The sequence below is a fragment of the Podarcis liolepis genome (assembly GCF_965112155.1).
Source record: "Podarcis liolepis genome assembly, chromosome: 9".
Taxonomy (NCBI): domain Eukaryota; kingdom Metazoa; phylum Chordata; class Lepidosauria; order Squamata; family Lacertidae; genus Podarcis; species Podarcis liolepis.
The window spans coordinates 6,365,400-6,379,384 of NC_139564.1; the positions used below are offsets into that span (position 1 = coordinate 6,365,400).

A 13,985-nucleotide genomic window follows, 5' to 3' on the forward strand; every position below is an offset into this window, starting at 1 on the left:
GAAAGGGAGATGGCAGGTTCATGCGCGAATCGCCAAATGGAAACTATTTCCCCTGTGCACCAGGAAAAGACGCATTCACAAAAAATGAATCTTCTCAAAAACCAGAAAATTGCTTTTCTGAACCAGGATCCTCAGGACTGCTTAGAACAGAGGTAGACAGCATGGTTCCCTCTGAGATGTTCCTGGACTCCAGATCCCATCAGTCTCAGTCACCCTGGCCAAAGGCCCAGGAGTGATGGGAACTGGAAGCTGTCAACATTAGGATGGCACAATGTGAGCTGCGTACATCAAAGGAATGCTTCCACTCTGCGAGTGGAAACCTCGGAGCAAAGTTCTCCTAAGCAAGGGAGTTGGGAGACAAAAATCGCCTGCTCTCTCTAAAGGCAGCAGGATTTGGGGAAGACTGGGGAAGACTAAAAGGAACCCCCTGGCAAGAAGCCAGCCTCACAGAGTGGGTGCCTTACACACAGGAATCTGAGACATTTCCTTGCACCTGCCGAGCTGAACACAACCTCCATCTTTCCGAATGGCGAATGGCCGGCCTCTGCCACCAAGGTGGGTGTCCTCTAGCCTTTGGCACCTCCCGCCACACAGTCCCCTGGCAGCCTGGAAATAAAGCGGCCTTTGCCCACCTGTTGCTGTTCTACGTCCTTACCTGATCAAATAGCAGCAGAAGAGTAAGCTCAGAATGAAGACAAAGATGGCCGTGCCAAAGACCACAATGTATATGTTGAGAGGCAGGTTCTGAAATCCAATGTTTGGCATCCTGAAACTGTAGTGCTGGAAATCTGAGCTCATGGATGGTCTGGCAAGAAAAACGAAACAAAAAACAAGGCGGTGAGAATTCTGAATTGTTGTTTCCTGGAAACAATATACCTTTGATTTCAACGAATCCCAAAGCGGATTACAACATTGTTTTTTAAAAAATGACGGAGAAACGCAATGAAAAGCGTGGGATGGGCAATTAGCAAGAAGATGCCCTCTGTAGTATCACACCAAGCAAGCAAATCATCATAAATGCTCATTGTCGTATAACTGTCTCATCACTGTATAACCTCTCTGCAAACAAATCAAAGCGAATGCTCAATAAAGACCAGCTATAGTCTAACTCAAGGTTTCCCAAACTTGGGTCTTCAGCTGTTTCTTGGACTACAGTTCCCATCATCCCCATCCCAGACTGGGAGAGGCTGCTGAGACCATATAACACCGGTCTTAAAGGATCTACATTGGCTCCCAGGACGTTTCTGAGCACAATTCAAAGGGCCGGTGCTGAGCTTTAAAGCCCTAAATGGCCTCGGCCCAGTATAACTGAAGGAGTGTCTCCACCCCCATTGTTCAGCCCGGACACTGAGGTCCAGCGCCAAGGGCTTCTGGCGGTTCCCTCACTGCGAGGAGTGAGGTTACAGCGAAGCAGGCAGAGGACCTTCTTGGTAGTGGCACCCACCCTGTGGAACACCCTCCCTTCAGTTGTCAAGGAAATAAACTATCTGACTTTTAGAAGACATCTGAGGGCAGCCCTGTTTAAGGAAGTTTTTAATGCTTTGTTGTGTTTTTAATATTCTGTTGGCAGCCGCCCACAGAGGCTGGCGCACCCAGTTTAGATGTGCGGCAAACAAATACAACAACAACAACAATAATAATAATTCAGGACCAGTAACAGTGTTCCGCTGTTGTTGCTCCTAGAGATAAGCTAGATTTGAACAAGCTGCATACAGTGCTTCTTTTCTGGGGGTGGGGACGCAGGGGTACGCATACCCCTAAACATTTTGTGAATCTAAGTTTGGCCTCATTGAGCGGCAGTATTTCAATATGAGTAGGAAAACGAGAGTACCCCTAAACATTCTTAAAGAAAAAAAGCACTGGCTGTATAACTGTCCCGCAGTCATACTGGAACAAATGCTCAATAAAGTCCGTATGTAGTCTAACTGAGTAAGCAAAGCAAATCAGGACAAATGCTCAATAAACAGAGAATAAGCCTGGAGGAGCCCACAGAGAGAAATAAGGCAGTTTCCAAGCTACCTTCGCCATAACTTTGCCACAAGGCGGAGTTAACCAAGTCCCTCCCTTCCTCAGCCTGCCCCCCACTCCCAAAAAAGAGACAGAATGGTTTGTGTAGATCAGGGATCAGCAAACTTTTTCAGCAGGGGGCCAGTCCACTGTCCCTCAGACCTTGTGGGGGGCCGGACTATATATATTTTTTTGGGGGGGGGAATGAACGAATTCCTATGCCCCACAAATAACCCAGAGGTGCATTTTAAATAAAAGCACACACTCCACTCATGTAAAAACACCAGGCAAGCCCTTGAGGCTTGGGACCTCCAAAGTGTTGCTAAATGCAAAGCGAGTTTGTCAACCTTGAGAAAGGCTCACGACTCCAGGGCCAAGCCCTGCACCGCGGAGGCAACACTGACCAAACAAAGCAGAGTGGCAAAACTTCTGCCACCTTCTTTTTTATTTGATCTTCTCGATTCTGCCTTTCCCTTCCCAGACATTCACCCAAGCAGCCCTTCTAAGAGGCGCTTAGGACAATTCCAAGCACAATTAGGACTCACATGCTGTGCGGCATCGGAGCGGCGGGTCGGACACGAAAGCAAAATGGTTAAAAAACGGACGGGGAGAAAGTTTCCTTCTAAGCGGCTCCTGGCTTAAGATGAATAATGCTTTTTGGCAGAAGCGAGAAACAGCCCTCTCATCCGGCAGAAATTCCCTCTTGGAAGCTCCAGCCTCCGCAGCTCAACTTGGCAGATCTCCAAGGCTCTGAGTTGATCCCTGCCTTGGCTTGGTCCGGCAGAGTGATCCTATAGGCAGAGAGACGTTTCCCCTTTTGGTTCCCAGGCGTGGCTTCCCTATCGTGGCTTTTATTATGTTTGGCTTTCAAGGGGAGGAGATTTCCATTGAGCATGTGGCAGGGAGAGAGGAAAATTACAAGCGTCACAAGAATGGGGTTTTTTGCAATTTTCACACAGCGCTCTTGCCCCCCCCCGACACCCCAGTGCGGAGGCTGCACAGCTGTTTGGCAGCTTTCAAGCACTTTTATAAAAAAAACTTGCAAAAGATGGGAGGGTATCTTTTCAATATGAGCACAAGAACATCAAGGGGTACTGAGGACAATCGTAGTTATGATCCAAAACAGAGATGTCCAACTCTGACAGATGTGAAAGATCAGAAAGGAGAAAGGCTTGCGTTGATGATGAGAGATTTGTCTCAAATTAGACGCAACTTAATAATAATAATAATAATAATAATAATAATAATAATAACAATAACAACAATAATAAATTTTATTTATACCCCGCCCTCTCTGGCCAGAGCCAGGCTCAGTGCGGCTAACACCAGTAAAATTACAGCAAAAACATAATAGGGAAAAAAACCCCAATTTAAAATACAGGTTAAAATGCAATTTAAAATGCAGCCTCATTTTAAAAGTAGCCCATAGATCAAAACCATAAGGGGAGGGAAACATAAGGGTCAGACTGAGTCCAAACCAAAGGCCAGGCGGAACAGCTCTGTCTTGCAGGCCCTGCGGAAAGATGTCAAGTCCCGCAGGGCCCTAGTCTCTTGTGACAGAGCGTTCCACCACGTTGGGGCCAGTACTGAAAAGGCCCTGGCCCTAGTTGAGACCAATCTAACCACCTTGAGGCTTGGGACCTCCAAAGTGTTGTCATTTGTGGACCTTAAAGTCCTCTGCGGGGCATTCCAGGAGAGGCAGCCCCGTAGGTACGAGGGTCCCAGGCCGTATAGGGCTTTAAAGGTCAAAACCAGCACCTTAAACCTGACCCTATACTCCACGGGGAGCCAGTACAGTTGGTAAAGCACTGGATAAACGAGATTACCCGGCAAAAGCAAGCTCCCACTTCTCATGGAATTACACATGCTTAATGTACATATGTAAGAGGCTCGTTTATAATTATATTTTGGGAACGATTCATGTTATTTTTTTAGCGGGATTGTTTTCTACGTTCTGGATGTCGCACGATCGTATCCTAAAGCAGTTGTGTTCTGTGTCCTAAATCAGGCACTGCTAGGAACTGGTTATCCCCACCCAAATGTATTTCTTATCAATAAAAAAACTGGAGTGGCGTGAGCAAATTTTCATTCTGAAAGCGTGGCCCAGAGAAACATGTTTGAGAACTGTTGGATTAGAGCAGGCATAGACAAACTTGGCCCTCCAGATGTTTTTGGCCTACAACTCCCATGCACCCTAGCCAACAGGACCAGTGGTTAGGGATGATGGGAATTGTAGTCCCAAAACATCTGGAGGGCCGAGTTTGCCTATGCCTGGGTAAGAGTGTCGGATGAGGACCTGGGAGACCAGGGTTCAAATCCTCGTGCGACAGCAGAGCTGCTGGGCATGTTGCAAAGCTCAGAGCTTGTGAGACCCCCGCCCCGCCCCGCCTTAGCTTGTATCTATGCACACAAACCAACGTGAGCAGATTTTACGCAAAATCTGTGCCGTGGACAGCTTTGTGACTTTAAAAACTGTTCCTTGAGATGGAGGGTGGCTCAGTCGTGGGACACCTGTCCTGAATGCAGAAGAACCCAATCTCTGCACCCTGCAGGAGAACCTTGTTTCGACTCCTGGAGAGCTGATGCCAGGAATGAACATCCTGAGTTCCAGCACCACATTCACTGGCTCCCAAACAGACCACTCTGCCCACATGTCAGTGTGGTGTAATGGTTAGAGTGTTGGACTACGACCCTGGCGACCAGGGTTCGAATCCCCACTCAGCCATGAAGCTGGGCTGTTGTGAGGGTGAGCAGCGAGAGGAGAGAATGATGTGCCCCTCCTTAAGGTCCTTGCAAGAGAAAGGTGATGGTATATACAGTGATCCGTGTGGGATGCATGTTCGCAACCCACGTCTGCGCACATGCGGGTTGCGACTTGGCGCTTCTGCGCATGTGCAAAGTGTGATTTAGTGCTTCTGCGCATGCACAACTGCCGAAACTCAGAAGTAACCCATTCCAATCCGTAACCCGAAAAAACACAACCTGAAGCGTCTGTAACCCGAGGTATGGCTGTAAATGTAACTGACAACAAATAAAAAAAGCGGCGGCTCACCAAGTGATGTGCGCAGAGGCAGTGCGGTGTAGTGGTTAGAGCGACAGCTCCAGGTGTGGTCATAGAATTACAGAACTGTAGAATTGGAAGGGACCCTGAGGGTCATCCAGTCCAATGCAGGAATATGCAGCTGTCCCATACGGGGATCAAACCAGCAACCTTGGCATTATCAGCACCACGCTCTAAGCAATGGAGCTACCCGGGTCTGACCAAGGCAGAATACAGCGGGAATATTACTTCTCTGGATGCAGCCTAGAATAGGCTTATTGGTTACTGACCTTTGGGAGCCTTTTCCGTCAACGAGTGGGCTGAAAAGGCTTTCAACTGCACGGACCCGCATGCCCCCAGCAAAAAAGGAGGAAATGTTTCACCTGGCAGCCAACAAAACAGCCTGTATAATGGAATTCTATTTTTATTCCTGAAGCTTATTCACACACCCACTACATTTGTACGAACGAGCCTTTCCTGAATTTCCTGAAATTCAGCACGCAAACATGCCCCTAGCCGTTCATGCCCAATTCCGGGACTTCACCTGCTAAGGTTTCTGCAAGTTCATGGTTGAAGGGACTCTACCAGGGGAAAGCTGGCGACTTTATCTGTAGGCCAATTTGCGCAAAAGAGAAAGAAAGGAAAAGAGGTAGATATTTCACGTGTCACTTTTGGTTTTCAGGTAGGTAAAGGAGGAAATAAGACCCTAAGCATGTTTGGAATATTATTATTTTTTAATAGTATCTGATTGGCTGCGTGGGGTATTCCTGTGCAAGGAGGGTTCAAGCATCAAACAGGACGTTGCCTAGCTGCTACTAAGCCAATCATTTGACGGCATGACGAACTCAAGCGGAAAGATTTGCTTATTCAAGCTGTGTTGAGAAAGCTGTCGACACGGGAAGCATTTTTCTACCCTGCTGAAAACAGGTTCATTGAGACAAATACTCAACATAAAGGGTTTTTTAAAAATGTTGCTGTACAATGCCCTGGTATTTCGCGAGGAGGCGGCATATAAATGCTTTTTATTATAAATAGAACAAAGAATTGTTTATTTACTTATTGCATCTACGTCACCTTTTCCTCCTGGCTCTCCCTATGTTATTCTCACAGCAACCCTACGCGGTAGGTTGCCAGGGGCGGGGGGGGGGGGGGGAGAGAGACAGCGACGGGCCCAAGGTTGCCCAGTTAGCTTCATGGCTGAGAGGGGTTTCGAACCCTGGTCTCTCACTGCCATAGTCTGACACTCTAACTGTTACACCACACTGCCTCTCCTGCTTAACGCCTGGGATTCAGATACTATCTTAAGGGAGTGCTTCTGTTACGCGAGCGTTACCTTTTCTGGAGACTGGAAACAGGGTCATTTGCTGAGGGGCAAGTGAGATTTATGCCATCCTGATTACAAACTCAGCATGGGCTATGGAGATATTGGACAGTGCCAGTGACGCCATTAGTGGAAAGCCATTAGTGGATGTGGGTGGCGCTGTGGGTTAAACCACAGAGCCTAGGGCTTGCCAATCAGAAGGTCGGCGGTTCGAATCCCTGCAACGGGGTAAGCTCCCGTTGCTCAGTCCCTGCTCCTGCCAACCTAGCAGTTCAAAAGCATTTCAAAGTGCAAGTAGATAAATAGGTACCGCTCCAGCAGGAAGGTAAACGGTGTTTCCGTGTGCTGCTCTGGTTCGCCAGAAGCGGCTTAGTCATGCTGGCCACATGACCCGGAAGCTGTACGCTGGCTCCCTCGGCCAATAAAGCGAGATGAGCGCCGCAACCCCAGAGTTGGCCACGACTGGACCTAATGGTCAGGCGTCCCTTTACCTTTACCTATTGGACGGCGCCAGTGATGCCATTATTGGAAAGGGTCTCGCCTGCCCCTCACACTGTTCTGCAGCCACCAGGGATCCGGGCCCATTCCCCCTGAAACAAGGATAGGGTGCTGCTGCTGCTACTGGATGAGAATAAAGGTGCGGAATCGAGTTACGGGATTGTTTGGGTTAAGGTCACAGTGCTTCAGCGGACGTTTTTTTACATGTTTGCTTCACTCGAGTTTTACCAAGAGAAAAACTAGGTCACTAGCACTGCCGCCTGAATTCCCTGCACTTTATAAACAGTAATGAAAAGGTTGTGGTGTGGGTTAACTGATAGGGATGATTAATTAATTGGGCAAACAAAGATATGGGCAAGCACAACTCTCTCTCGCGCGCACACACCTCTCTCGCAAAACAAACTCTGGCGAGTAATACTTCTCTGGGGAGAGCCTTTCCCAGCGCTGCGGGGGGTTGGACTAGATGACCCACAGGGTCCCTTCAAATTCCACGAAGCCGCCGGACGGTCACTCCCAAAGGTGTGCCACCAGCTTCGTTACCTGTCTTACGTTTATTACGCAGGTATTCAGAATATCCCACACTCCCCTCAACGCCCCCTCGCTGCAGCCTGCATGTCAAAGTATCTCCTCCCAACTTTGTATTTCAGATTATTAGTATTATTATTACAGTGGTACCTCGGGTTACACACGCTTCAAGTTACATATGCTTCAGGTTACAGACTCCGCTAACCCAGAAATATTACCTCGGGTTAAGAAATTTGCTTCAGGATGATAACAGAAATAGTGTAGTAGCGGTGCGGCGGCAGCAGGAGGCCCCATTAGCTAAAGTGGTGCTTCAGGTTAAGAACAGTTTCAGGTTAAGAACGGACCTCCGGAACGAATTAAGTAGTTAACCCGAGGTACCACTGTATTATTATATCAGCCTCCTGTACTAGAGAGCCAGTGGGGAGGAGGTTGTGGTTAGAGCGTCAGAATTCTTGAAATACCTACACTGGCTCCCAGTACGTTTCCGAGCACAATTCAAAGTGTTGGTGATGACCTTTAAAGCCCTAAACAGCCTCGGCCCAGTATACCTGAAGGAGCGTCTCCAGCCCCATCGTTCAGCCCGGACACTGAGGTCCAGCGTCGAGGGCCTTCTGGCGGTTCCCTCACTGCGAGAAGCAAAGCTACAGGGAACCAGGCACAGGGCCTTCTTGGTAGTGGTGCCCAAAGAGATAAACAACTACCTGACATTTAGAAGTTCAGGGAAGTTTTTAATGTGTGACATTTTAATGTATTTTTAATCTTTGTTGGAAGCCGCCCAGAGTGGCTGGGGAAACCCAACCAGATGGGCGGGGTAGAAATAAATTATTATTATTATTATTATTATTATTATTATTATTATTATTATTATTCAGACATGAGAGACCAGGGTTTAAATGCCCACTCGGGACATGAAGCTCGCTGGGTAACCTGGAGGGCCCCCCCTCCGCAATCACTGCCCCTCGACCTAACCTACCTCACAGAGTCGTTGGCCAATTCCACAACTCTGATCATTTTTGACCACCGGCCACACCGGGTATTGCTGATGGGAGTGAGAGCTTTCCTGACAGCGAAGTGTGCAAAACAAGTGTCACCTACGCACAGAGGACCCCCCTCACTTTGTCCTGGATCCATTTTCTGACTTAATAAGACTTACAGCTATAGTCAGGGGAGCTGCCACCATGAAGCCTGGGCAAACCTGTTTAATTTCAGTTTCTCTCTCCTTTTCGTTTCTCCAATCTTTTAGGTTCATTTCCCCACATTTCCACATCAGTCTGCGATCATCGCTTAAAAATATATATATATATATACTCTTATCTTACTGAAAACGTAGTGGCATTTTAGCATGGCCATGTCCTATTGGACACACACGCTTGTGCAACCTTGCGTAATGTGCACATTCTTGCAAGCAATTCCCCTTCCCCCTAATTTAACAAATCCATTTGGGAAACCCACAATGCAAGATTTTCCCCAGCATTTGCGTCTTTGCGCATGTTACCCGGTGGGAGAACTGCACGTAACGGTTGGACAAGTGCAAATTCTGAAGGACTGCTGCGGTTTGGGTCTCAGATTGCTTCGGGAAATGTGAACTTGATGGGTTCACCTGTAAACGTGAAATCCCATCCCTGGTCAACCTCCCGCTCCCTTCCCTCTTCCAACTGAGGGGCTTCTGAAGATGAATATTGCCCTGAACCACAGAGCTGGAAGGGACCCCAGGAGGCATCTAGACCAACCCCCTGAAAGGCAGGGAACAGCAGAAACAATTCCGTGTCTTGTCTCATCGCCTAATTTTTATAAATAACTATCTGACTTTTAGAAGACATCTGAAGGAAGCCCTGTTTAGGGAAGTTTTTAACGTTTGAAGTTTCATTCTGCTTTTAGTGTTCTGTTGGGAGCCACCCAGAGTGGCTGGGGAAACACAGCCAGATGGGCGGGGTATAAATAATAAAATTATTATTATTATTATTATTATTCTGCAAACTGGAGAGGTCCGCCTGAAAAGAAGTATATAAAGACTTTAAATCAATCTATCTGTTTCAGGACAGGGAACTCCTACAGGAATGCAAGGGCAGAAGGTTTGGGAACAAGCGAGTCGGAGTATTAGGTCTGGACTTGGAGAAAATCCAATTTCAGAGCCTAGCTCCTTTGTCAGAATTGGGCAAGTGGCTGTGTCCTGACTTCGCTTAAGTTCGTTAGGAGGATGAATGAGGTAAACATTATAAATGCAGCTTGGTTAACAAATAATTAGCTGCACGCCCCGTGCGAGGGAATGCGCACGTATGTGATTTTTGGGTGGAACCAACAGGCAAATTTTAGGAGTCCTCGAGCAAAATATCTCTCGCCAGAGCTGTTCTGCAGCTTCCCAACCTCCTGGAATAAAGTTGACCGGTGAAAAAAGGGGGGGAAGGGGGGGGGTTTCTGTGTCTACTGACACAGGAATACGCACCCTACTTGGCATGCATTCAACTCACAGTAAGACAACATGTCCTTCCTCAACCTCGGCCCTCCAGATGTTTTGAGACTACAATTCCCATAATCCCTGACCACTGGTCCTGTTAGCTAGGGATCATGGGAGTTGAAGGCCAAAACCACCTGGAGGGCTGAGGTTGAGGAAGCCTGTCCTAGAATCATGGAACTGGAGGGGACCCCAGGGTCATCTAGTCCAACCCCACTGCAATGCAAAAATTTGAGCAGGAAGTGGGGGCCTCCCAAGCAGACTTTACCCCTGCAATGTGGGAATCCCTTGCAGACGGCCACAGTGCCTAGAGACAAGCAGTTAGGTTATGCATCCACAGCAGTGGCCAGAGGAGGAATGACCGGTGGGAGGAGTGCAGAGAGAATGAACTCCCTGGTGCATCTGCAGCAGAATGGCCAGACACCTTCCTCTGCCCCAGCTGCAACAAAACATGTCTCTCCTGTATCGGTCTCTGCAGCCACAGCAGGCGCTGCAAGTTCCAACAGCTTGACTTCACCCGCAAAGGCGCACTCCTCCGTTGTCTCACGAGACAGACGGATGCAAACAAGAAGTTGCCAGGTTCTGACTGCAGTGCCAAGTTAAAGAGGAGGGTGGGGAACCCGGGCGAGGCCTCCGTGGCGGGTCATACCTTGGCACTTGGCTGTGTGTCGACAGAATGTCTGGTCTAGTGAGGTGCCCCCATGGGATGTCCGCACGCAGGTCAAGCGAGGGCCAAAACGCTCTCCCTGCTTGCAAGACCCAGAAGTTAGTATTCAGAGGCAGGATGTAGAGAGGGGTGTTTAGGGGTGTGTAACTTGCCGATCAGAAGGTCGGCAGTTCGAATCCCCGTGACGGAGTGGGCTCCCGTTGCTCAGTCCCTGCTCCTGCCAACCTAGCAGTTCGAAAGCACGTCAAAGTGCAAGTAGATAAATAGGTACCGCTCCAGCAGGAAGGTAAACTGCATTTCCGTGCGCTGCTCTGGTTTGCCAGAAGCGGCTTAGTCCTGCTGGCCACATGACCCGGAAGCTGTACGCCGGCTCCCTCGGCCAATAAAGCAAGCTGAATGCCGCAACCCCAGAGTCGTCTGCAACGGGACCTAATGGTCAGGAGTCCCTTTACCTTTACCTGGTTCGGTTGACCTGGGCACAGAGCCTCGGGGATGTCGTTGGGGACGCCACAGCTATGATTTAGAATCGGGGTGGATTTGATTTAAACCAAATCAATTGAAATCACAATTTGAATCACAATTTGAATCACTAGTCAATAAGACTGCTCTGCCTCCTTTCTTTCAGCAAATGTTTTGTTCCACTGGGGAAGTGGTAATTCTGTATTGATTTGTTTTGGATGTTGTATGTGATGCCAATAAAGGTTTTACAAAACGATTTAAATCTTTTTTCTTTCTTTTTTTTACAGAAAGAGTCATTCTTGCTGGTATAATCTTAATATTTACAACCAGATGAAGGTTTCATTTTTGGAATAATAAATTTTCAGAGCAGTTTTTACAGTTATATCCAAAAATACTGATTTGGTTACGCTATTAGAAACACATAGACAGATGATTATGAAATTATTGTGAGGCTTAATAAGTTAACTGTTTATATTCAGACAACTTTTCTGCTGTACTTTATTGGAAGGAGAAAAATAATCACTTACTTAATAACAATTTAAACAATTTATTTAACTAAAACAATAACGTTATAGCATATGTATCCATGTTTGTTAATTGATGTGGTTAAACAATCTTTTTTAAAAAACAACAACAACATTAAGACTGAGTTTTAGCAACACGGAGAACTTAAAACAAATCCTTATTTCCTGATGAATAGCCTTTGCACTATAATGTAACTTAAGAAGGAAACTATCTTTAGAAAGATTTTTCCTCCAAAAGCATATTATTTTAAAAATCCGATTTAAATTTTAAAAACCCAGATTTAAATTTAAAAAATCCAATTTAATTTTTTTAAAAAAAACTGGATTTTTTTTATTTTGTTAAAAAATAATAATTGATTTTTTATCCACCCTGTTTAGAATGGTGCATGAGAGGGAGGGGGGTACTGAACTTTGGCATCGCACAAGGCGCCACTGAAATTTGGAACCTCGGGGTCACCTGCTGTAGCATGGCGGCTCTGATCTTGGAAGGAACACAAAGCCATTGCGATGACTAGTAGCCATTGACAGCTGTATCTCCCCCTGAATTGGGCTAATCCTCCTTTGAAGGCAGCCAGGAGGAGACAAAACGGGATTCTCTTTTCTGCACTTTGCATCTGTTGGAAGTTGCAGGAGAACAAGGAAAAAACTGAAAGGAAGGGAAACTTGGCACGAAAACCTCAGACACGGCTCGAGAAGAATGGAGGATTGCCTGCTGTGGGTCTGAAGGGTCGTGCCCTTGCCTCTCTCCACCTGGCTTGGGGTGGGCTCCTCTTTTAAATTGTTCTTAATTTTTATCTGTGTTGTTTTAAATGAGACCATCTTGGCTGTGAGCCCTGCGCCTTGCCTGGCTGGCCCTTTCCCATCTGGCCTGGGAGAGTGGAGTGCGGACTGACTCCAGCTACAAAAGCTGAGGCTGTCGAACAGATTCTTGGACTAGAGGGGTGTTGAGAGAGCTTGTTGCTGTTATTGATATTATTGACACCCAACTTTATCTGTTGATGGACGGCCGCCCTGACTCGGCCCCGGACACTCTGACCAGATGCTTGGAAGCTGTGGCTGGATGGCTGCGTGGGAGCCGGTTGAAGTTAAATCCTTCGAAGACAGAGGTCCTCTGGCTGGGTTGCGATGACATGGGGTTGGGGGGCCAACTCCCATCTCTTGCAGGGGCTCAATTAGTGCCAGCGCCTTCTGTCAAGAGCTTGGGTGTAACCTTTGACGTCTCCCTTTTCATGGAGGCGCAGGTTGCAGCCACAGCAAAGGTGGCATTTTCCCATCTCCGCCGTATTAAGCAGTTGGTCCCTTACCTTTCTCACCCTGTCCTGGCCAGAGTGATCCACGGTCACCTCCAGGCTTGACTATTGTAAATTGCTCTACACGGGGCTGCCCTTGAAGCTGACCCAGAAACTCCAGCGGGTGCAGAATGCCGCGGTGAGGCTCCTTACGGGGTCTTTGCCGCGGGATCACATTCATCCAGTGCTTTACCAACTGCACTGGCTCCGGGTGGAGTACAGGGTCAGGTTTAAGGTGCTGGTTTTGACCTTTAAAGCCCTATGCGGCCTAGGACCCATGTACCTACGGGACCGCCTCTCCTGGTATGCCCCATGGCGGACCTTAAGGTCCACAAACGACAACACCTTGGAGGCCCCAAGTTGCAAGGTGGTTAGATTGGTCTCAACTAGGGCCAGGGCCTTTTCAGTACTGGCCCCGACTTGGTGGAACGCTCTGTCACAAGAGACTAGGGCCCTGCGGGACTTGACATCTTTCCGCAGGGCCTGCAAGACAGAGCTGTTCCGCCTGGCCTTTGGTTTGGACTCAGTCTGACCCTTATGTTTCCCTCCCCTTATGGTTTTGATCTATGGGCTACTATTAAAACGAGGCTGCATTTTAAATTATATTTTAACCTGTATTTTAAATTGGGGGTTTTTTAAGTTGTAATTTTACTGGTGTTAGCTGCCCTGAGCCCAGCTCTGGTTGGGGCGGGCGGGGTATAAATAAAAATTTATTATTATTTATTATTTTTGTTGTTGTATCTTAAATCTTATGATTTACGTGGAAATTGTTTCCATTTGGTTGTGTATGTTTTGATGTGCTTTATTTATAGTTTATGACTTCTGCTATGTTGGTAATTATGTAAATTTTGTCGTGTTTTAAGCCGCTTTGAGCATAGTTCCAAGTATGGAAAGGCGGCAAACAAAACAATGATGATGATGATGATAATGAAGACTGAAACAGCTACATTTTAAAAACGAAAAGCCAAATTGACACTGCAAACAACCCACATTTGTGGCATGCTTCCGAAGGAATAAGCAGCTGCGGAGGATCGGGGCTGGGGCCAGGGGTGCGAGAATACTTTGCTCAAGGTGGGGCAAAGGTGTGTTTTGTGTGCGCTCGGCCTGGTGTTTGCTCACCTCAGTTGCCTAATCTTCCACATAATACATCCCTGCAGCCTTATCACTGCTCTTTTATGAAGTGGGCTGTGCCAGATTTATGTA

The 13,985-nt window shown here is 47.4% G+C and overlaps 1 protein-coding gene across 6 annotated transcripts in view; it reads right to left on the reverse strand.

The window, feature by feature from the left end:
• The window catches only part of RNF24 (ring finger protein 24), an 82,400-nt gene that overhangs the window by 15,745 nt on the left and 52,670 nt on the right, over nt 1-13,985 (reverse strand). For 5 of the 6 annotated variants that reach the window (XM_083459118.1, XM_083459117.1, XM_083459119.1 and 2 more), the window contains one exon: nt 656-805. In XM_083459118.1, the coding sequence (XP_083315244.1) occupies nt 656-798 (143 nt within the window). In that variant the 5' untranslated portion in view covers nt 799-805. Of the gene's footprint in view, nt 1-655; nt 806-2,552; nt 2,819-13,985 lie in introns of those variants that run through there. The other variant, XM_083459116.1, reaches the window with a different exon arrangement.